The 24,382-nt window shown below is 49.6% G+C and overlaps 1 protein-coding gene across 1 annotated transcript in view; it reads right to left on the bottom strand.

Annotated features, from left to right (window-relative positions):
• NR2E1 (nuclear receptor subfamily 2 group E member 1) overlaps positions 1-23,227 on the bottom strand; it is a 30,627-nt gene extending 7,400 nt beyond the window's left edge. Inside the window, exons 1-5 of the mRNA XM_060237852.1 lie at positions 23,177-23,227; positions 15,898-16,043; positions 9,369-9,456; positions 7,359-7,594; positions 4,894-5,040 (exon numbers count right to left, since the gene is read on the bottom strand). Of these exons, the coding sequence (XP_060093835.1) occupies positions 4,894-5,040; positions 7,359-7,594; positions 9,369-9,456; positions 15,898-16,043; positions 23,177-23,201 (642 nt within the window). The 5' untranslated portion in view covers positions 23,202-23,227. The remainder of the gene's footprint in view (positions 1-4,893; positions 5,041-7,358; positions 7,595-9,368; positions 9,457-15,897; positions 16,044-23,176) is intronic.
• Positions 23,228-24,382: the final 1,155 nt, after the last annotated feature.

Below are 24,382 nucleotides of genomic sequence, written 5' to 3'. Positions count from 1 at the left end.
CAGCCATTCTTTCTAAATGTTCCAGGACCGACTGTTTGATGATTTGTTCTAAAACTTTTCCAGGTATAGATGACAAGCTGACGGGTCGGGAGTTACCCGGATTGTCTTTTTTCCCCTTCTTGAAGATGGGGACAACATTCACCCGCCTCCAATCTTCTGGCACCTCTCCTGTTCTCCAAGAATTCTCAAAAATAATAGCCAGAGGTTCAGAAATTACATTTGCAAGCTCTTTTAGAACCCTTGGATGCAATTCATCTAGCCCGGAGGACTTAGTTTCATTTAAAGAAACAAGGTGTTTATGTACTATCCCTATGCTGATCCTAGGTTGGAATTTCATACCCTTCTTATATGTTCTGTTTTTGCCATGTTGAGCACCGTTTCCCTCAGAAGAGGAGGAAAAATAGGAATTGAGCAGTTCCACCCTCTCTTCATTACCCATTACAATTTCACTTTCTTGCCCTCGCAATAGGCCTACCATGTCCTTGCTCTTTTTTATACTCTGAACATAAGAAAAGAACCCTTCCACAGCTTATTGTGGGAATCCAGCTGTGTGATGTGTACAGGTAGGGCTGGCCTTATACTGGATAACTGCAAGATCAACACAGGCTGAGGCATAACCACATCTTGGACTGTAGGGAAAAGCACTTTTAGCCATGTGAAAGCACTTTTGATATAGCCAAGCCTGTGCAGCCCATTCAAGTACAGTACTTGGACCTGCCCCTCCATGCTGAATAATATGGTTGTCTGATGGATAATCATGTCATTAAATTACCAGGGAATGGTCTAAGTATCCTGTAAAGCAGAGGTCCCCAGCTTTTTTGAGCCTGTGGGTACCTTTAAAATTCTGACACAGGGCAGTGGACACAATTACAGATTGGCTGCTGCAAGAGGCAGAACTAGCCACAAAATGTTGGAGCTAGGTTATATATAGCTCTAATAGTACCTCTTCAACACTGCAGGCAGAACTGTAGAGCCAATCAGAACCCCTGCTTGGCAAAGGCCCCATATAGCCCACGCCACTTTCTAAAAGCACTTGGAGTGGTGGGCAACAGGAAAGGGGTTAGCAGCCACCATGGTGCCCACAGACACCCACATTGGGGACCCCTGCTGTAAAGAGTAGCTCAGCTGAATATAAAGGATGGCTTCAACCCCACACTAGTGTATAAACACCTCAACTTTGTCACTCTCTTGAAGGATGTCAAAGATGTATGATAAATTCCCAGAGTGACTTTTTGAACAAAACAGTGGAATGATTGTCCTGCTTCTACTGACTATGAAAGAGGAACAGTCCAAAGAAGACTCAGAATTTGACTTTGCCAATTGAGGAAGCTGATATCCTTCATCTCACAAATTTAAGGGTCAACCATTCTGGTGGACCCTTCTCCCAAATTATGCCACAGCACAGACATAGCAAATCTTGGAAAAGTGGGGATATAAGAGGGGGCTATTCATATTCTTCTCATTGTGTTGCTGCCAGCATTTTATTTATTTATTTATTTAATTTTATTACATTAAGCTTATATCCCGCCCTCTCCGCAAGCGGATTCAGGGCGGCTCACAACATTACATTACTACCATTAAAACCAATAAAACATATAAAACATAATTAAATATTTAACTCCTTCTGTTACCACTGCCTAGCCTTTAGGAGACTCAGCAGACAGGCTTTTTATTTCATACTTGTGGGGGTCTTACATGACTATAATTGTGGTCATGAAGTTGTGCCTATCTCACCCAGAATTTTTTGTTGATCTTAAAGATGCCAATAGAACTTTGTTCTATTGCTTCAGACCAACATGGCTACCCACCTGAATCACTCCTACCTGCTTAATCATTCTGTCACTACTTTCTAGTAATTGTAGAATTAAGGCTGTAGTCCTATACCTACCCTCATGAAGTCCTATTGCACTCAGTGGGATTTGCAATGGAGTAAATATGCGCAGGATCAGGCTACACATAGAACAATAACAACAGACATTGAACTATCTGGCCCACCTCAAATGCACAATCGCGACTTTAGGACCTTTTCCTGATAGAACATTTAGTAGTAATAGCCAAACAACAAAATTTAACATGGAATGAACTGTCAGCTATCCACCATTATCAACACATTAACATATTCTATTTTAAGATCAAAATAGCACCTGATACTATTTTATGTTTGTATCTATTATGTATATTTGTTATGTTTGTGGTTTATATCAATATTGGTTTTTATATTACTTTTGTGGAATGTAAGCCACCCTGAGCCTGCTTTGGTGGGGAGGGCAAGATATAAGCCGAATAAATAAATAAAATAAACAACAGTACAAAGAACAACTTAATTTCTTTTTCTGTTGAAATGATAATTTGTATTTCATGGAAGTTGGAGAACAATGGAAGAAAAAAATGGAAGTCTGCAAATGTGAATTTAGGGAAAGCCTAAACTTTGCAACCCACTGCCTGGACTCTAAAATCCAAAGAGGATAATGGTGCAATTAATAAAATCCTTGGGCTTTAAAGGGAGATTAATTTCATGAATTGATACATGAAATTTGCCTTTAATTTCAATGTTAGATGTGCAGCTAGTTCATTTGAAATGACAGGATAATCTGATTCCTGTCATAGATAATAGGCCTCTTTTACAGAGATATGCTTAGTGATATCTTTAATCTGCACTAAGCCATCCCTGCTATATTAAGGAGGACTCTCATTTCAGAAAAAGTTCTCTCTCACAAACACACTCACTCACTTCTAAGTCCCGTTTTTCTCAACAGAAACATACTTTTGGCAAAAGTTCCATGGTAAAGCAAATTAAGCCGGGCCTTAAATAGAAATCCCATATAGTGACAGCAGTAATGCTGGAAGCAGTTAAGTCTTAAATTCATCAAAGGTCAGGATTGTGCCCTTTTCAGTAGTATTGGAAAGGCGTGAAGGACTGCCATTCTAAGAAACATCATTACAGTCTGAATTCACCTTCAACAGCTCAGCAAAAGGCCCTCAAACGCAACCTACAGCACTGCCACCATTGCAAAATGCTGTCCAAGTACATGTACCTCTAGCCACTTTTCGAAGACACTGACCAGTGGGTGCATCTGCACCACAAGGCTGCAAATACTGTCAGGAGAGCTGCTTTTTTGTCTCCTCAGGCATTCCCTCTGGAGCTGCAAGAGCCGCAGGGCTTCCTGGTTTGGTCTCACCCTCCCTCCCACCATACCCACCTCTCAGCAACATGTCCTTCTTCCAGTGAAAAAAATCTGACTGGAATTCAGTAGGGTTGCCAACTCTGGGTTGGGAAATTCCTAGAGATTTGGAGATGGAGCCTGTCAAGTACATGCCTTAATGTCCAGCCTTCAATTTTCTCTGTGGGGGATTGATTTCTGTTGCCTGTAGATCAACTGTAATTTTGGGAGATCTCCAGGCCCCACTTAGAGTTTGACAAACCCAGACTGAAGTCACAGTTATCACACACTCTCTATCCAGCATTTCAAGAGTGTGCATTTTAAACCTAGTTCTTTAAGTGAAACAAACATTGACCCTTGCTGTTAGCTTTAATAGGAAATAAAACTAGGAGAAGTAAACTTTGCCTATCTAATCTCTCTCTCCCTCTCTCCCCACCCCAATTCCTAACCAGGAGTAATAACAGCTGCAAGGGAGGGAGCAGATTCAAGAAAAGGAGGAAATCAAGGATTTTTGAAATCATTCTTATTCTGGTCATGACTCTGACCTGAGACTTCGCCATGGTTCACTCTTAACTTTTAAAAAAGTGATGGTGCTGACATTCAGGTTCTGTGCAGTCTGGACTTGAGACAAGTTGCTTTCCTCTTAACATGGAGCTTTCCCCCATTAATCAAATTTCCCTTTACTTTGCCTCTTTCACCCTGCAGATCTCTTCCCTGCCTTCTTAGGCTGTACACTCAAAACTTTTTTGTGGGGAGCATAATATCTGTTTCTTCTGCAAATGCTGTTGTAGAGGTAGAGAACAAGAGAGAAGCTATTTAAATCCCTTTTTCTTCTGCTGTTTTCTCTCTGAAAAACCACCCCTGACATTAATTCCAAGGGAAGAAAGGGTTAAACAATTCAACTGCTCCTTGCCAGCTGCATTTGCAGAAGAAAACAAATGCAGTTTAAAGGAACTAGGGGATAAGATGTCATTTGACATTTAGAAGGGTATAAAAATGCTGCTCTTCTCTCCCCCCCCCCCTCCACTATTGCAGAAGTAAGAAACCTGATCTTAACGAGCTCGGTGTCTCAAATAGTGACTACTGAAGAAGCTCGCTGGTAAATAAAATTAAGAATATCACTTAATTAAACTCCTGCATCTTCTTTTCCTGCAACTGGGTTTTTGAGTGTGCAGAGGGCAGGAAGGATCCCACCATCCACATCTGGCAGGTGTTCTTAGTCTTGTGTGCATTTTGATTGTGGAAACTACAGTGTGAATTTTTCTTATTTTGCACTGCAAGTTTACAGTTGTCAGACAGAGCTACAAACTGACCCAACATTCGCATAAGTATTTAATATGTTGGAAGAATCTCTTGTTGAATTTTAGTATGTGATGCACATTTGAAGTATGTGAATAAACATGATCTAAGGAGGGGGGCATTAAATACACAGTCTACAGAACTCTTAACTGCACACAACATTGCCTGCCACAACAAACTGTCATAATGTAAGAACAAATTTATCTGGGGGGAAACCAATGGAATAAATTCTATTCTCATTCATTTAAATCTCAGCTTAATTGAAACTATTGGCTGTGAGCCAGAAAAACCAGCAGCTTGATTCTAAGCATGCTTATTTAGAAGCAAATGTCACATAACTTTAATAGGACCATTCTCTAGTAAGACTCACAGCCTTCATCTTACCTAAATTCTACTGGGGGGGGGGGGAGAAATCATTCTATATAAATTTTACCTGGTCTTGCAGTGACAGTGTAGAAAAGGCTGGAACACTCTTGGCCCATTTAATACTCATGAAGAGAAGTCTTGCCGCTGATTCACAGACAGATTCTGTAGCCACTTCATAGAGATACATTGGAGTACTGCTGACTTCATGTGGATACTAATTAAAAAGGGTTTTTAAAAAAAAAGTTATTTGGGAAAGCACTAAACTTTGGTTATATAGAGAATTTTTTATCCCTTACGAAGAAGGGCATGTTCAAAGGAAAAAAGGAAAATGGACAGTGGTAGGCAAAACTTCAGAAACCAGTAACATGGGCTATTGTTATAAGGTCATCCCAACAAGATGTTGCTGAATATAGAAAATTGGTTAGATCTTCAAAAGGTTTTTTTTATCCAGACTAAGTTTTCTGCTAATGGATAGCATGTCTGTCAGCAGAATTGAACTTTCAGGCCTCCAATTATTCCATAATTTTTTCTGCCCCCTTCTTTGCAATGGAAATTCTCAATGGGATCAGACCTATTGCTTTTCAAAAGTCTTCACTCAACCTAAAGGAAGCTGAGAGTACCAACATGGCCTTTATTTCCTTTCTAGGGCAGCCAGGTGAAGAACTATTGAAGGCAAAGTGGGGAATAACTGGAAAGTCAGATCTATCGCTTTATTCCATACAAGGGAATGGTGGCTATTTAGTCGAACAAGGAAAACCAAAAACTCATGCACCATATTGTGAAGGTCCTGAGATATGCACATGACAGAAGTATTGCTGGTAAGCAGGGCTCACTTTGTAGAAGGAGCTTTTTTGCATATCAAGCCACACACCCCTGATGTAGCCAATCCTCTGAGAGCTTACAGGGCTTTTCTTACAGGACCTACCGTAAGCTCTTGGAGGATAGGCTACATCAGGGGTGTGTGGCTTAATATGCAAAGGAGCTCCTGCTACAAAGTGAGTCCTGCTGGTAAGGAAGGCTGATGCTGTAGACACTGGATTCACTTGCCCCCTAGATGAAGTTAGCTTTTTCATAGCAGTTTGAGCTTGAGGGCACTCATGGATCCAGCCTTCGTATTGGAAAATCAGATTGGTGAAGTGACCAACAATGCCTTCTATTAGCTGCATCTAGTTTGCCAACTCTGTCCTTTTTTAACTTAGCTGATCTGGTCATACTGAACCATGTTTTTGTAAACCTGTGGTTAGATTACTCTAATGTGCTGCCCTCAAAGCCAACTGGGAAACTGCAGCTAGTCCAGAATCCAGCTGGTCAATTATTGGCAAGAGCTATCTTGCTTAGTTTGAAACAGTTACATTAGCTGTGAGTTTGTTTCAGAGTTCAGTTCAATTTGCTATTCATGACCCTACACAGCCTGGAGTCCACATATCTGAAGGACTGTCTCCTCCTATATGGTCCCATGTACTAACGGCAGTCTTCAGGCTGCCACTTCCTGGCTGTCCTCCCCTGCTTGGGTGGCCTGCCTAGCATCAACCTTCTGCATCACAGCCCTTAGTCTGTGGAACAGGCTTTCTGAAGAGAGGAGCCCCCACACTGGAGATCTTTAGGAGGTGCTGCAAAGTTTGTATGTTTGCCAGGACACTTCATGGTGTATGGACAGCTGGCATCTTTTAGGGGAAATAAAGGTATTGGGGTTTTTTTTTAATTTTGTTTGGTTTTAATATGTAATTTTTTAAAATATTACCTGTAAGCCACCTTGAACCAAGAGGAAAAACAGGATTCAAATATTTTAATAAATTAATAAGATCCTTGACAAATGGTGGCCCACCCTCATTAGAAATCCATCCATTATAATGACAGGGTTAACTCTAACAATTATCCATAGGCAACTGTAGTGAGAATAGTGCATGCAGGAAGGAAAACTGCAGAACCAAGAACACAGAGCCATGTAGACATTTCCCCAGCTTTAAGCAGGTAACTTCCCATTCACAAGTCTGTTCTTGTAAGCAGTGTAACACTGACACATGCAAATCAGTACAGTAGGATGCATTGGAAAATGCACCTCTTGGCTATGATCTTTTGACAAATCCTACCCCTATATTCAACTGCTTATAAAAGGATACTACTTCTGTCAACAACCACCAAGAGACCAAGGAAAATAACAAACAGTATTTCACTTTTAGACTTACTGGGGCAGTTTCTCAAAAACAAGTCTAGCTCACGATCTAGTGGTGCATAATGCTGGAAGAGCTAGAACTTCTGGCTGCCAGACAATCCTAGGATCTCCTGGTTACACTACACACAATGCCATACGATACTAATAGTAATAACAATAATGGCTGTGTCAGAGAGCAGTAATGTGCAGATTGTATGCAACAATACCCATGGCTATATATCACGCTCTCATACACACACACACCAAAGAAAGCCCATTTGAAAAGGCATAAATACTATGAAACCTGACTGATATATTTTTCATAAGGTTGTTAGGCTAACATTAATTCTCACTGAATCAATAAAAAAAAAGGAGCTGACCTTTGGAGTTGGTTGAGCCAAGCCCACCAAAGTCTGCCTTTCTGATGTTGTAGAAACTGCAGCCAGTTCTAAATTGTGGGGTTCCAGCTGTGTGACAGCAGTGAAGAAAGCTGGGGTAGGTAGAGCTGCAGAGGGAAAATGAGGGGTGGCTCCATTATCTTCCTTGTGTCCTCTGAAATAAAGAGCGACTTGTTTCCTTATCGTAGATGTCCTTGGTCCCCTTTCGTGTTGAACAGCTGGGGGAAAACAACAAATGGTAAAACTTCTGTGAGAGATGAGAAACATCGGTATAACAGAGTTAAGTAAGTAACTGGAAAAGGAAGAATGTTGCTAATGATTGTTAGGGAAAGGACTATGTTTTATCATAGGGAGCTGTAGAATTTTCTGTGAGAATTTTTTGGCAGCACCATTTTATGGATTATCCTGATAAAACTTAGGCAAAATATGCTCGGACTGTCAAACTGGATAATATTACCCCACTGCACTCCCCCCCCCCCCGCACTTTGGCTTTTTTTATTCCAGTTATTGGTGCGGCCTCTTTTTTGCTCAGCCAAATTTTTAACGTAATTGTCTCCAGCCAATTTGGGGATAAACATGGTAAATAAAGTGCCTCGCATAACTGTACAAATTGAGAATATGGAAAAACAGTGAGAACACTTGCTGCTATCTAGATAGGAGTGCTCTCTGCAGTCTTCAAGGGACATTATCATTCAAATATAGGCAAAAAAACATTCAGATCTTCCTTTGGGGTGACCATTATTCAAATATTTATATTACTGTAACTCTGATGTGATCAGGGTACCTCATATTTCTATATCTCCAATACAAATCAATTATTTTACATTGGATAATATAGCCTAGTAGCTCCAATCCAGAGACAGGCTTTGTGCAATAAAGTGTTAGGACTAACAACTGGGAAGACAGTATTTCCCCCAGTTGTGGGCTTCCTAGAAGTAGCTGGTTGTCCACTGAATGAAAAGAATGCTGAACTTGATAGACCTTTGGTCTGATTCAGCATGGGTCTTCTTTTCTTAATGAATAAGATTTTTGTGTGAATGTTCATAGGCACCTTCTTCCATATAACCAAACAACAACAGAGAATGCATAGGATGATACTTTGCTGGATGCACATATATATTCTTTGCCTGTCACTTTGCTGGATGCACATATATATTCTTTGCCTGTCACTTTGCTGGATGCACATATATATTCTTTGCCTGTCAGCCAGCATGGGAGAGAATATACATGTTGAAAGCCACACTCAGACAATGTGTATGAAAAGTAGATCTTTGAGTCGGTCCTTCTACTGTGCAAGTTGCTGCACCCAATCTAGCATAACACTTACACAGATGATCATGTACACAGACATACAAACATTAAACAGCTTACTGGATTGGGCAGTTATGAGTGTTACTAGATTGGGCAGTTATGAGTGCTTTATAAGCCTGCTGAGGGCCACAAAGAGATTACAGTTTTCTGATCAATGCATATGGGTATGCTTGATGTTCTACCCTGATGACAACATTACTGTTTAGCATTCTGGAAGCACATCACTGTACACAGTCCATATGTTTTGCTGACAGTGTAAAATTGATCTCTGGCTATTCATACCAAAGCAAGAGGAAAGTCACATTACAGTGCAATCCTAAATAGAGCTGCACCCTTCTATGTTCATTGATTATAATAGATATAGAAAGGAGTAACTTAGTTAATTTTTCTTCCATGTCCTGGTATGTAGTCCTGCTGACATACACTCAAGTAGTTCTGTTAAGTGTATGACTTCAGGCAATTATGTGACATTTATATCTTTAGCTGTATTCCCAGTTGGGACAGTTGTGAACAGCTATTTGTAATCAGAAAGTTTGACAGACAGGTCTACCTTTGCAATATGGAAGGGATAATAAAGACAAAAACTGTCTTAAAGGCAGACCCGCATTTTAGACCAAGATTTTCAATCATTGCATACATTTGGTGTCCATTCCTCCACTGATAAAAAGTAAGCACAAGTACCGTCTTTATTCATGTTGACTTCCAAGCACTTCTTCAGCCGACAAGCCCTACATTGGTTCCTGTGTGTCTTGTCCACTGGACAGCCTCCCTAAAACAGAGAGATTCCTTTTATGAAAAAGGGACAAACAATATATCTCAGTAAGGAACTTCTTCAATAGAACATTGCTTGATCACCCAGCTAAGTTAAGTTATACATACATGCTTCCCCTTTGGATTACCCTCCCCCCTTTCAGTTCATGTGGGATCTATACAGTACTTCTACTAGGTAGCAAGTCAATATTTTCTCCCATGAAAGTGCTTGAGATAGAAGAGAATTTAGAAGGTTGTTCTAGAACAGTGTTTCCCATTTGCAGGGTCGTGACCCAGTACCAGGCCATGGAAGCCTCACTACCGAGTCACAAGAAAAGCAAAAGCTAGCCCCGCCCCATCTCTGTGTTGTGCAGAGAGGAGCTGGGCTGCCTCTCCTTCCTTCTCCCCCCGCTCCCAGTGTTTGAGAGAAAAGCTAGCATCCACTGGCACTTTAGACCCATGAAGTGTTCTTCAAGGTATGAGCTTTCATGTGCCTTGCAATATGTTCTTTTGGAGAGATTTCCCTGGGAGGCCTGGGCGGCAAAGAAGGGTGTGTGTGTGTTTTCTTAAGCTGGGAGGGGCAGGGAGTGGGCATTCCAGTAGCTATTTTTTTTTTTACCAAATGACCCCTGGGCAGAATTTTTGCTGGCTGGGGTCATCTGATGGTGAGAAAGAGGGTTTCTTTCTCTCTCTTTCTCTCTTCCTTCCTTCCTGGATGAAACTTTTCTGTTCATCATACTGTTGTTGCAGACATAGGAGCTCTGCCAATTAAAAGTTGGCACCCCCAGTTGTAGCCAGGTGGCCTTCTATGAGATTTCTGTGTAAGTGAGTGAGAGTAAGAGGTGTGGGGCAGAAAGAGATTATTGGAGATTACTGCAGTATATCTCAACAGCACTGGAAGAGATGGTACTATGAACTTGGCACCATTTTACTGGTCCTGCTTTTAACAGCTGGCTGACACCAAAATCAAACTCCTCCTGTAGATATTAAAAAGGATTAAAATAGTTCACTGGCTAAGTATCTGCACAACAGATTGCTTTTAAAGGCATGGGAAACACAGCCAGTAAAAAGCTGCAAGTCCCGCATAAATATCCTTTTTGGGATAACTGCAGAAAAGCTTATATGAACTTCATATAACTTGAAATTAATTCATTAATTGCAGTACAATTCCCTGCTACCTTTCACAGCAATTTCCCAGTGTTTCAGCCAAAGGAAAGTATGAAAAATAGCTGTCGAAAGATTTTCTTGAAACCAAGCAAGCTTGGTTGTAGCTTGAGGCAGGGTTCCAGTAGTAGCAGCTGAAGGAAGGGCCTACTAAATGTGTCAGCATATTTTGAGGTAGAGCAGCTGTCAGGGCCCAGTGTGGGCGGTACACAGTGCTGGCATTCCTGATGGCAATGGCAACAACACTCCCAACTGCATACACTGGCCAGTGCTGTTGAGGAAGGGATGTGTAGGTGGTGCAGGCAATTGAACATGGGCATTAGGAGTGCTTGCAAGCTGGAGAAGAATACACAAACAGATAAGTGCATGCAGGTGTGGGGTGAAAAGAGAGGACTGCCCACTTTCCACCCCCATTTTGGCTCAGCATGAGTTTCAGAGAGATTTTTTCTGAAAATGAATTTACTTCCAAAGAAAAGGCATGTTTAGGGGCATGCCTTGGAAGTGACATCACAGGGAAAAGTGGGGTTTTGGTTCAGTGATATCACTTGGTCCTTGACACCACAGGAAATGACATAATTCCTGTCTTCCGACTTCACTCCCAAAATCTCCTGGCTCCACCCCCAAATTTTAGTGGGCCATGAAGGAGAAGTGTAAAAATAACTGGGCCACTGGAAAGAAAAGTTTGGGAAACCCTGTTCTAGAAGTTCTAAGGAGCCCTGTGGTGCAGAGTGTTAAAGCTGCAGTACTGCAGTCCTAAGCTCTGCTCACGACCTGAGTTCAATTCCCGGCGGAAGCTGGGTTTTTAGGTAGCAGGCTCGAGGTTGACTCAACCTTCCATCCTTCCAAGGTTGGTAAAATGAGTACCCAGCTTGTTGGGGGGAAAGTGTAGATGACTGGGGAAGGCAATGGCAAACCACCCCGTAAAAAGTCTGCCGTGAAAATGTTGTGAAAGCAAAATCACCCCAGAGTTGGAAATGACCGGTGCTTGCACAGGGGACCTTTCCTTTTTTTCTAGAAGTTCTAGATTGCCTTCAGCACTCTGGACAGCTACTCTCACTCCCAAGCCAGGTCTGCTCTTTATAATGCAGGTATCTGGATCTCTACCACGCAATGTCCAGCCCCTACTTTCTTACATTCTTCCCCACATCTCTTGCACTTTTGCAGTCACATTTGTTCCTAGACCTCTTCCCACAGTGTGTTCTTGCTTTTCACAGCACAGGGTTTCATTAATTGTATGCATCAGGTCACTCACACAGATCCAATTTTTTCTGTGAAAGGCCTTTGTTGCCATCAGGGACTCAATGACCTGCCTCTTTGCTGCCTCAGTTAGTCAGTATCTAACCAATTACATGGAATAAACCTACAAAGAAACCCACCAAGCCGGAACAAAACGGAGACGAAACAATAATCCACTGCATATAGATGCCTAATGCTTTTGTTTATGATGGACACAGAGATCACTGTTTTCAAGCGCAGCTGGATCAAGAGCTATAAAGTTAAAGAATGCTCATAGATGCTAAGTGGGACTCTATCAGTGAACAGAAATAATTTGGGTTTAAAACTGAATATGATGAGCCAAGCTGCTGTGTGTATGTCTGTGAAAGTGAGAGGAGGGGAGAGGGTACAGTTTGTTAGCAGACCATCCAAAAAAAGAGACAAGCTATTTGTTCACTACTTTCACTTAAAAAATTTAGAACAACGTAGATTGGATGAAACATCATGGACAACTGGCCCATCATTAAATGGACAAGTTGGCTCATGTTTTAAAGGAACAGATAGCCACTGCATTAACTCAACATACATAAAGCTGAATAAAGGAAGCAGTCCTACAAGCCTACTTCTAAAATATATAATACATTTATTGTTTTAAATCATATTTAATCTCCACTACAGTGTTTTTCTTCTGTCCTGCAGCTTTAATATGCATCTGGTTTAATTTTTCCCCAAAGCAGCAGCCAGATCCAAACCCAGTTTTCTTGGTAAGAGGTATCACTGGTGTCACTTGCGTTACTTGCAAGTGCTATTCCTTTTGATTTTAATGGAATTCACTTCCTAAAGACCTGACAGCAGAAGCCTATAATGAATTGCCTTCAAAACACCTAACGAAGATGTGTTGGAAATGTGCAGTAGCAGAGAGTTTTCATTTTTAAGCACAATGGAACAATATAGGCTCCAGATTGACACTGGATACTTGCACTGAGCAGAACTAGTTCCCAGTTTCCCAGAGACACTCCTTGAGTCCTTCCCTAGAAAGAACATAGGAGGTTATGCTCAACTTTAGATGCTTATGCAGACGAGGGGTTGACTTATGCAGAAGAGGGGTTGACTTACAGCACTGAAAATGACCTAGAGACAATTCATGCAGGGCAAAGTGCCTTACTGCATACCCAATACCCAATACCAGCCAATTTAGAGAAAGTAGTCCAGGTAGGGTCCTTATTTTTATTTTATTTATTGATTTGATTTGTATCCCGCCCTCCTCGCCTAAGCAGGCTCAGGGCGGCTCACAGTTTATCCTATTCCAGGTGGGGCCAAGTTGATCTCCAGCTTACAGAGATCAGCTCCCCTGGAGAAAATGGTTGCTTTGGAGGGTGGACGGGCCCCTCCAAACCCTACCCTCGCCAGGCTACACCCCCAGACTCTCTTGCTTTATCAACACAAAGGTGAACCGAAGCCCCGTCACATCCTTATTCTAGTTAGAAGTCGAGAAGATTGGAAACATGGGATCACCCCCTGACTCCTCGCCCCCAGACACAAGGGCGCTAAGCTGGGCGCTCTAAAGTCACGTTGCAAACAGGGCGTGACAGAGGTGAAGGGGCGGATTCTACTCAGCCGGCCAATGGGAGAACATCTGGGCGGAGTCCGCCAGCCGCGTGGTTTTTCTCTAGGCCCTCCGCGGCGGGTGAAGAGCGCCCTTCCCACTAAAGGGGGCTAGGCTCCAGCGGACGCCTGGTGTCCTTTCTCCAATGAGTAATGGTTACCTGGTTGGTGCTTTGTCCTGGGCAAGGGGGACAACTGTGCTTCTTGATGCTTAGGCGGCTAAGTTTGCTGCAACGTCACGGCTTGCATCCTTTCCTGCATACCGTGGGTTGAAGGAACTGGTACAGACTGAAAGTAATATATCTGCAGTTAAGCAGCCAGTTCTTCAGTGAGGGAAGTTGACAAGGCAGAATAACTCCTCTGTAGAGTTATTCCAACCTCCGCCCATTGGTTTTAATGGTTTAGACTCTAGAGTAAGTCTAGAGGATGGCACTCAAAGGCATGTACTGAATTCCCATTGTTGTGAATGGAAAAGTTAACAACGGGGGTCTGACTTGGACTGGGCCTCGCCTTGCTGCCTCGAAATTCACTCAGAAACCTCCCATCCTGACCAGAAGTATACAACTGACCGCTTGTCTAGTTCACTAGCAAAGTACAAGACGGGCCATATTAACAAGATATTTTTACCTGCTTAAAGGAAGGGGGGGGGGGTGCATTTCATCGGTTCTCCTGTAAAGACATATTCCTCAAGCAACGCCTTTACGACTGTTTTTCAAAGCCAAACCAAACGGGCGCTTGCATCGAGATGCTTTCATGAATTACCTGGCTGACACGAAGGCACGTAACAGCCTCCCTCTTCGGATCTAAAAACATCAAGCCGGCGAATTTGGAATGGAGGTCAGGCACGCCTAACTGTGGGATAGTGCAGCCCCCCTGGATACTCCGCCCTACAAACGCAGCACACCGGTTTTGCCACGAGTCAACGCGCGTTTTGCCCGGCGAGAGGAGAGTTTTCTGCGCCTGCAACATGCAGCAATTCAGCGGGTGAAACCGCATCTGGAGGCAGGGGGGAAACTTCCTCCCTTTGACTCCCGCGTGCTCTCCATCTGTTAGGAAGGCAGAGCAGAGGGGACCTGCCGGGGTGGAGAAGGGGGAGGCAGCGATCTTCCGAGTCCTACTGAAGCCCATGCGTCCTGCAGCCGGAGCCAGTCCACGCTTCCTCGGAGGGAATCCCACCGTGTTCTAGGGGAGGGAGGGGAGGGGTGGCGTGGAGGGCTGCAACCCGCCTGCTGTGCTCCTCTCCGCACACTCAGACGACCCAGGGGGCCACTGCGGGCCTTTTCCACTGAGCTCTGCTAGACCCCCTTAAAGGGGGGGGGGGTGTCTTCTTGTTCTTTTCGACCTCCCGCGATTCCGGCGGCTGCATCTGGTGCCCTGAGTGGGCGCTCTGCTTCCTGCCGCTGAACTCCGGGGGTCTCTTTCGCGAGGATGTGTGGGTGGGCTTGCGCAGAGCCCTCGGGGACACCACTCAGCCGGTCAAGGCTTCCATCGATCCCCAGGCGTGATAAGCGATGCCACGTCCCTTGAAGTTGGCGGGGATTTACTTCCTAGTAAACAGGATTACAGCCCTCCAGACAGACCCCACGGGCAGGAAGAGTTTACTCTCCAGCAGGCTTACTTCGGCTAAAGCCTCCATTTCATGGCAGGGGCAGAGCTTCCAGCTGAGAGGCGGGGGCCAGGATCACACACACACAAAATGCACTTTCAATCCACTTCACAATTGGATTTTACTGCGTGAACTTGCAAAATCCAGTTGGAAAGTGGAGTGAAGGCGCATTAATGAGCGCGTGTGATCCCAGCCGAGGAGTCCCGCCTCTGTGGGTGGGCGGTCGAGCGGCTGAATGCGCAAAGAGGACCGCAGCCATCCCAGGGCAGAGGTGACAACAGGCCGGGAGAAAAGTGGCCCCTGGATGAGAAGCTGCTTCATGTGTGGGAATGGGCAGCTGAAGCTTTTCAGGGCAGGGCGACCAATGACATCTCTCGGTCAATAACATCCAGTTAGGCGTCTATTGAAGGGACAGGACAATTTTTCTCCAGGCCTGTTGGCAACCCTGTCGGAGAGTCTAATGCTAACTGGATCGAGCTCTACGTGGCCGATCCCCTTTTCCTCAGGCAATTCAGGTTTCTGGGATCCGTCCCAAAATTCACCATCAGCTCCTCTTGATGAGTTTCTCAGCATTCAGGTTCTGTCTGCCGTTGAAAAAACCACCCCTGGAGCAAACCCAAGCGCACGCAGACCTCTTTAGAAGATGGGAAACTTGCTTTTACCGTGAATATACTAAAACTTCCACTGGCGCGTAGCGGTTAATGCCAGCCGGTTTCTTAGCTCCTTCCAAGAGGTACAAACAAACCGGCAAAGGGGAGGGGAGGGGAGGGTGTGTGTGGCTGGAATGGAAAAGGCCCAGAGGGACCCCCTGCCTCAAACGAGGGGAAGCGCCCGGATGGTTAGAAGAAGTGTAGGGACGGGAACAGGTACCTGGTTTCCAGATTTGCAGACATAAGTCCTGTTCCTTCGGATGCTTCGTTTGAAAAACCCCGAGCATCCATCGCAGGCGTAAACCCCATAGTGCTTGCCAGAGCTGCGGTCGCCGCAGACTTTACACGGGATGTCTAAAATCCGGCCTGAAACAGAAAGAAAGGCGAGAGGGAAAAAGAAGAGAGTCAAAATAGCGACCCGTGTGCGGGGGGGGGGGGGGGGGGGGCGGGGCGGGGTATCAGGTCTGGTGAACCCTTTGGGCAGCCAGACTGCTTTGCTTTGGCCTGCTGCCTCGCATCAGGGACGCCGACCGCACCCCCAGCCCTCGTTGCGGGAGCAGCAGCAGAAGTCCCGACAGGAGAGAAGGTGGCTCTGTGGCTGCAGTCCTCAGCGCACGTACAGCCCGATCCACTGCTCCTCAAGAAGCACGACCCAGTGGGGATGTCAATGGGGCCTGCTGGTAAATCTGGGCTTGCAGCCTTAAGACGGGGATCTGCCAGCCCTCCAGCCCGGGAAAGTCTCCTAGGATGGACTGCTGCACAAATGCCTTCTTCAACCAGCCGGTTCTGCCACTCATATGTGCTCACAAGCGAGTCCAGCTACTTTCAGGGGGGTGTCGTGTCAACGAAGCTTGTGTTATAGGGGTGCAGCCGAACTTGAAAAGCCCCCCCCCGCCCAACTTCAAGGGCGTTTAACTGAGTGAAAATTCTAAACACTATCATGCCAGGAGAGTCTACGAACGTGCACACAATCGACTCTGTCCTGCAGACCTAATCAAAGCGTCTTAAACAGGCGTCTGCCGGAAAGAGCCCCTTACCAACAAGAAATCGGATCCTCAATGAATATGAACCAAAGAGGAACAGACCTGAAGGGATCCTTGCAAACATAAACTCAAGCGCAGCCTTTTCATTCCAAAGCACTAATAACCGTATGGCTTTCACCGGATTTTGCTTTCTTAGGAGCTTGGTCTAGGAGCGCGTCCAGCGTCCAACCCGCAGCCTTCGGTTCTAACAACAGCACCACCAGTGCTGGTTTACTCCGAAGTAAGATCTATTGAGTGTCATTGGGTTTGGGTTGCTCACAAGTTAAACCAGCGGAGTCTGACTGCGTTCACTCTCCGGGAAGACAGGTCGATTACCACCACTGATGAAAAAAACGGGTATTAAAAACTGGAGTAAGGAACGTTTGAGATGCAAACAGGTGGCTCCTGTGAAGATGTCTCTTTCCCCCTCCTCTTTGCATCGTTAACATTCTCGGGGCTTTACTGGAGGAAAGTCCCTGGAATTAAATGGAATTTCCAAGTAAATGCACTATTACGATCCGGTAACAAAGTTGCCCTGACATTACTTTGTTATTTGTATTGTCTTAGTAGTGTATGTGTTATATAAGTTTAAATAAAGTTTTTTTTTTTTTAAAAAAATAAACCAAACAAATTTGCCTTTGCCCTTTATAATTTCAGCAACGCAGAATACACACGCACACACATCGCTGAAAGTCTCACAAGCCCTTCCCAGTGGGAACAACCCTGTTCCCTTCCTTCCGCTTCTCATCACTCAAGCAGTAGCCCCCCCCCCCCGCCGCCCAGCACCGAAGCCAATAGGAAAGCTCGCTCTTGAAAAGGTCAGGAGAAAGAGCCTGATTCGAAACAATCCGAAACTTTCGCCTGCTGCCTGTGCTCCAGCCTTACTCAGAAGGGTCAGCTAGAGGCCCCCCAGTCCTGTAGGTTTGTTCCAGTCTAAGCCCAGTGGCCTGGATGACGGGACGCCTGCCTCCTAGTGAGTGACCCTGGGCTTCTAGAAGCCGCCTCTCTCTCTCAGCCGCACAGTGGAGGCGGAGGGATGCGTTTGTTTCAGCGGGATGGGTCGATGCGCTGCTTGCAGGCCTTCCTCCTTGGCCCGCGGGCTTTGGGAGTCAGCCGGGGCACAAGCCAAGCGCCGAACTCCCTCCCGAGTAATGGCACCGCACGCCGTGAGCGGAGGGCGGCTGCGAGGGTCAGGCGAGGGCCAAAGCCGGGGCCTCGATGATCAGGCGGCCGGGAACGGAAGGGCCAGAGCGGCCAAGGGCGGAGCCGGAGCTGAGGCCAGGCAGCCTGTTTGCCCGAGGGAGGCCTGCTTCCCCCGCCCCCTGCCAGCCTGTGGCCCCTGCGCCCGGCGGGACCAAGAGGAGAGGAGGGCGGCCCTTCTCCCGCTGCCCGGGGAATGCGGGCACTGCCACTGAAGCGCGCCAGGGCCCGGAGTGTGTGTGTGGGGGGGAGGATCGGCCGGGAAGGGCCGTGGGGGAAGGAGGGAAGGAAGGAAGGAAGGAAGGAAGGAAGGAAGGAAGGAAGGAAGGAAGGAAGGAAGGAAGGAAGGAAGGAAGGAAGGAAGGAAGGAAGGAAGGAAGGAAGGAAGGAAGGAAGGAAGGAGAGTCCGGGAGGGCGAGGGGGCTACTGAGGGGGGGGGGTGGAAGCCGAGGTCGGGCGGGCTGCAAGGTGGTCGCTGGGCGGCGAGCGGGGCTTGGCTGCGGGAGCGGTGTAATTCCACGGCCTCCTTGCCACCTGCCTCTTGGGTCGCCAGTGACCCGTCAAAAAGAGTAGCCTGGGAATTCGGATTGCACACAATGGCCCCAGGGGAGAGCACTCCGCCCCCCCCCCTTGGCCTTCGGCGGCTCCTCCTGCCTGCAGCCTGGCCGCACTCTCCCGCGGGGGGAGGCGGGGAACTTGGAGGCGCTGCTGCTGCTGCCGCTGCTGCCCCGGGCCTGCGGGAGCCTTGTCGCCTCGCTCGCTGCTCGGTCGGACAGAAGGCCCCGCTCCCCGCAGGGCCCCGCCGCGGACCCCGGGCTGGCTGGTCGATTTCGTCTCTCGACCCCTCCAGCACACACACCTCCCCCCCGGCCGGCCCACCGTCCCGCCCGCTGCCCGCTGCTGGGCAGAAGCCCACGCCTCTCTCCTGCGGTCCCAGGCGCGCCTGCTCGGGAGGAACAAGAAGGCGGCGGGCTGCAAGGTGGTTCCTCCCTTCCAAGGCAGCCCCGCGCCAGGCAAGGTGAGCTTTTCATTCGGAGGAGGAAGCAGAGAAGGACCTTCGGAGTAGAGTTCTCAAGTGCGCTGCCTCCCCTTCCCAACCTGCCTGGATTGGCCTAAAACCCCGCCTGGAACTCGCCTTTCGCTGGGGTGAAACACCACCCGCCGTTTCCAAAAGCACAACACACACACACACACACACACACACCAATCGAAGGAGGTTGGTGTTGCTTGGCTGTGTATATAGAATGTCCAGTTGCACATCTAAATTACGGGAAATATCAGAATACAGATTTTTCTCACGAAGATGTAGTTTATATCCACCGTCCACTTATTTCGAAACAGACCCACTTATTTCAAGTTGTAAAATGGGTTGTGGATTGCCCGATTCTATTTTGCATTATTATTATTTATTAAAACTTAGTATTATAATTTAGTATTATCATCATCATCGTTCTCATTATTATTACTGAACTGTCCATTGGGTCCAAGGGGGTCTTGGCTTCCAAGCACCGGCGGGCGTGCTTAGGGTTCGGAGCAGGCGGCTCTGCTGGGCAGCAGCAAATTCTGCCAGACCCGGTGGGACTTCGGCGGGAGCAGGAAAGCGACTGGGTGGAGAAACACTTCTGACCACGGTGAATGTGTAATAATCACAACTACACCAAACACCTCGATTGTCCATCGTTCCCTATTGCTAACGCAGCTGCGGCTGCCAAGCCCCGAGGCTCTTCTGCCTTCAACTTTGCCGGGAGGAGCCCGGTTGTGAAATGACTTCAGCCGCCGTTTGCTCCGTGCGAGTCGCCGGAATCGCTGTCGGCAGCCGACTTCTTGACGCCTCCGCTTTCTGACCTTGCCGAGTCCCTGCTGCTGCCGGGCACCTCGAGCTAACTCTTCCCCGGAAGCTTCCTGCCCTACCTGTTGCTTCTGCTCCGCCCGGGCCATGTGCAGCGCGCCTAGACAACTGCATCTCCATCCCGCCGCTGTGGAGATATTCTGCACAAACCTTCTCGCCTGTCGAGTGGGCCTGCTGCTCGCTTTCTCCCCCCAGGCAGGCACCCGCCCTCGAGGGCCCCGTCGGTCCCCTCTCACATTCTCCTTCTCCTCCTCCCGCTCCCTACAGCCTTCTTAGATCTCGACATTCGCAGCAGACCAGGAGAGTGTAACTAAGCAGAGGCAAGCCGGGCAAAGTTCAGCGCCTTCGGGGCCCACTGATGATGGCCGTGGGGGGAGATCTACTGGGGGCCTTGCCTATGGAAGCCGGCGGGGAGGGATGGGGGGGGATCTTTCTTCCCCGGCTTCTCCCTGCTCCAAACTGTCCCCCTCCTTCCTTCCCTGAAGGCCTGCTGGCATTTGGGGCGTGGGGGGGGGGGGAGGCAGACTCTCGGGGCCCATTAAGGCCTGGCCAGCCGCCGGGGCTGCTGTGCTGAGAAAAATTCTTGGGCCTCCGGAGGCTGCCAGGCGAGCGAGGCTTCCCCGTTCACTTGACACAAGGTCACCCGCTAACTGATTGACCCCGTTTAAAGGCCCCAGAAGTCTCCCGGGAAAGACAAACGGGGCCCGGGCTGGGCTGGGAAACCGTTTGGAACATCCCTCGACGGGGCGTCCCGGGGGGCTTTTTGTGTCTCCTAATTGCTTAAAGATATATGGCAGCTTCGATTACTGTAATTACCATCAGAGGCTGTTGAAAGAAGTGAGGCTGCTTTGCGAGGCCTCCGCGGCGGGGTCTGATTACCACCCAAGCAGAGAGATCACATCTGACATCACTCCAGCCCAGCCTGGCGGAAGGGAAAGCGGAGCCAGCCCCCGCCCAGCAGCCGCCGCCGCCACCTGCACCTCCAGCCGCTCCGGCCAGGCCAAGCCGCGGCCTCACACGCCGCCCCAGGTCAAGAAGCAAAGCCGCCCGCAGCACAGCCCCGCGCCCCGCCGCCACCGCCTCTCCCCCGACCCGCACCCAGCAGCACAACTCCGCGGCCACGATCCCCGCCCGGCCAGGGCCAGCCTCCGCTGCTTCCCTCAAGCCGAAGCCCCGGCAACTCGCACCTCTGGCCACGCAAGCATCTTCGCCCGCAAGTCCACCGGGCCGAGGCAGCGGCAAACCACCTCCCAACGCCTCTGGCCTCCAAAACCCCGCAGGGTCGCCGTAAATCCGCCGGGACTCTCTCGAGGGCAGTGGCCTCCCGCGAGCAGCTGTGGGAGCCGGCAGCCCAGTCCCAGTCCCAGGCATTTGGACGCGGAAATGACACTCACCGAGCCCCACCAAGTAGGCGCCGCCAGGATCGCCGCCTCGAAGCGCCTGCCTGGGGATCCAGAGGACGCCCAGCACCCGCCGCTTGGATCCGGCGCTCCAATGGAGCCTGGCTGGTGGACTGCATCCCCGGGCCCTCCGCACCGAGGCCGGTCGGGCTTTTAGAGATCACGAAGGGCAACAAAGACGTGAACGGACCGCAGCTCGACTGGCTTGCTAAAAAAACCCCCCAAAACGACGCCGAACTGCCCTATGAAAGATTTCGCGGACCGGCTGCAAAAAGTGAGAATGTGAATGGGTGATTTCAGCCGGACCCGTTTCCTTTTTAAGTATGTTGAGTCGCAGTGTAAGGCCCGGGTCCGGAGCACGCTCCGTGGCCACCGACTTCAAATCCGCAGCAATCTGCTGGAATTGAAAGCTTCGAATAATGTTTCAAAACTCCTTCTTTAAGGCCGGGAATGTTAAAGCTGCTCCCTGTTTGCGCCCGCAGCCGGAACTCTGCCCGCCACGGACTATTACCGGGACACAGGTGGAGCTTCAAAGGCACAAGGGTTTGGGGGGCGGCGAAACCCGTCTCGCTTTTAGGTCACGTTCTGGATTTCCTCATGTGGACAGGTTCTCATCCAGGACCAAAGATCCGGTCGCGGGAGCCGACCGACCCAGGCGTCCTCCCGGCTCTCTGGGGTGCTTGTCTCACCCCAGGCCAAGAGCGGGTCCAAGAACTTCCTTACCTGCGAGTAGATCTCCCTCGCATTCGGGCTGGAGGGGGGCGTCTCCCACGGTATCATTCTCCCCGCTCACTGGACCTTTTCCCCGAGGCCACAAAGTCCCTCGGCAACTCCGCTCTCCTCCCTCTTGCCTTCTAGTGTTTCCCAAAGTCAGGTAACAGGGGCTGGAAACGCTTTCCAGAGGAAAAAACCAATGAATCGATTTCTAAAAGCTTTGCTATCCAATCCGTCCAGAAAACGGCCCCCTCCCCACGCCGAATTTGGGTACTTCTAATATATGAAATCATTCGGGGCGGGGCAGTGTGTTTTCTTCTTCTTCTTCTTAAAAAATAAGTTTCCTGATTAGAAATGCAAGTGATCAGACTACACGGGACCGTCTTGTTTTCAGATCAAATTCTTTCCTGGGAGCGACACACAGTAAAGTCTCCTGATTTTGGCTTCCCTAAGAAAGTTTTGAATAGGAGCGTGAATGCAGCGAGCCAAGTAAAAAAAGCTACGAGTACAACTTAGTCTGAAGCCACCACAGCAAAGGGCCAAGAAACAGGAGGAGGAGAAGAAGAAGAAGAAGAGAGAAGGAGGACAAAGGCCGGAGAAGCGGCCTGGCTGTGGATGTCGCAGCTTTAACAGGCTCCGCGCACGTGTTTCTCCGCTATTCTGCCCCCCTCCCCGCCAGCGTTTTCTCAACCTGTAGCCGAGGCCGCCGAAGCCGGCTCGGAAAGGCCTGGCCCTCCAACTGCATGGTCTCCCTCCCTCCCGGCCGGCCGGCGACAGCCAGCTCTCCGGGTCGGGTCGGGTCGGGTCGCGTCGGGTGGGCTCCCTTCTGGGATTTGTGGCTTCCGAGGGTGGGGGGGAATAAATCCCGCCGCTCCGAGGTGTGCCCGGATTTGGGATTAAGGGAAATGTGACTTTTAAGTTGTTTCTGCTTCCCTCTTTTGCCGGATTACTCTGCAGAACTGGAAACGGTGTGCTAAGCCTTGCCTTCAAATCCTCTCTCAGCAGCAGAGCCCGGCCATTCCGGGCGGCAGGCAACCTCGCAAGTTTCAGACCGACTCGGGACGGGGGGGGGGGGGGGAGAAAGCCCGCAGGGGCCTCTTCCACTTCTGCCCTCGGGCCAGCTGTCCCTTCTGCACCCGCAGCCCATCCGCGCCCTGCCCCGACAAAGCAGCAGGAGCCCCAAACCCCGCGGGCGCCACCCCCCCCCCCGCAGCCCTGCCTGCCTGCCCCGCCGCCCCCCCGGGGGACTCGCTCCTCCGCGCCCCGCCGCCCTCCCCGCGCAGCGCCCCGGACTCCCGTCGGAGCATTACCCACTTGTTGAGCCGGCCGGCTTGCTCATGCTGGAGGCCCCGGACGCCGCGCCGCCCAGGCCCCGCAGAGGAGCTCGCTGCGCCTCGCCTCGCCTCTCCTTGGCAGCAGCAGCAGGTGCTCCCTCCTCCTCCTCCTCCTCCTCTGCCGTCAGCCGCCCAGCCGCCCGGGGAAGCCGCGCATCCTCCTCCTCTTCCTCCTCCTCCTCCTCCGCAGTCACTTTCGCAGTTGCTTAACGGGGCGGGGGCGAGGGAATGGGGGAAACAGGCGCGGGAACTTTTCCTGGCTGGACGGGCGGCGGGAATCTCCTCTCCAGCTGGGGGGAAGAAGAAGAAGAAGTTGCTCCGCTCCCCTCTTGCCTGCTGGTCGGACTCAACAGCGGCCCGCTGGAATCCGAAGAAGGCAGCGGCGGCAGGAGTGGGGAGGCAGAAAGCGGGCGGCGAGGCTCCGGGAGCCTAGGCGGAGATCAGAGGCTGCGGAATAATAAAGCGCGGGGGTGCGGGGGGGGGGGCAGGGGCTGGTTCTCAGCAAGTGAGTGGCCCCAGCCAAGAGGGGGGAAAGGGAGCGCGGGGATGTGGGTGGGTGGTGTGTGTGTGTGTGTGTGGGGGGTTTCCAGAAGTTCATCCCACTGGCTGACTTTGTGCTTTGAGCGCGCAGCCCGGAGCGCCTGAGATATCCCCCCGGAGGAGCTGTGACAGGCAGGCAGGCAGGGCAGCCCAGGGGGAGGGGGCTCCCTTTGCGCCTCTCTCCCCCTCTCCCTGCCCCCCCTCACTTCTTGGCGGAGCGTGACGACACTGGGCGCGGGAAGGGGCGGGCGGGCGGAGGGAGGGGAGGGGGGGCTGCCCAACCCGCAGAATGATGCGCCAGTGTGTGAAAGATGCTTTTCCCCCCTGCCCCTCCTGGAGGGGGAGGGGAGAAGTTCTGAACTGAGGGGGGGGGAGTAGGAGCCTCTCTGGCAGGCCGCCTCCCCTCCTGGCCGGCGCGGTCTTGACTTCTTCGGGGCCAGGCTAAGCAACTCCCGGCCAAGGGTCACTCGGGGCCAAGCGGGGACCTCTTCGGGACTCGCCCAGGGCGGCTGCCTCTCCCGGGACGGAGCCACCAGCTAGCCACGGGGACCGGGGCGGGCAGCCGATGACTGGGGGGCACGGGCCGTGCCCCTCAGTCTCTGATCCATCCAAGGCTTGGGCAAACGGGGGATAGTAGCGAGGAGGG

Source organism: Heteronotia binoei, chromosome 1 (assembly GCF_032191835.1).
Source record: "Heteronotia binoei isolate CCM8104 ecotype False Entrance Well chromosome 1, APGP_CSIRO_Hbin_v1, whole genome shotgun sequence".
Lineage (NCBI taxonomy): Eukaryota > Metazoa > Chordata > Lepidosauria > Squamata > Gekkonidae > Heteronotia > Heteronotia binoei.
This window is presented reverse-complemented; position numbering and strand designations above follow the sequence as displayed.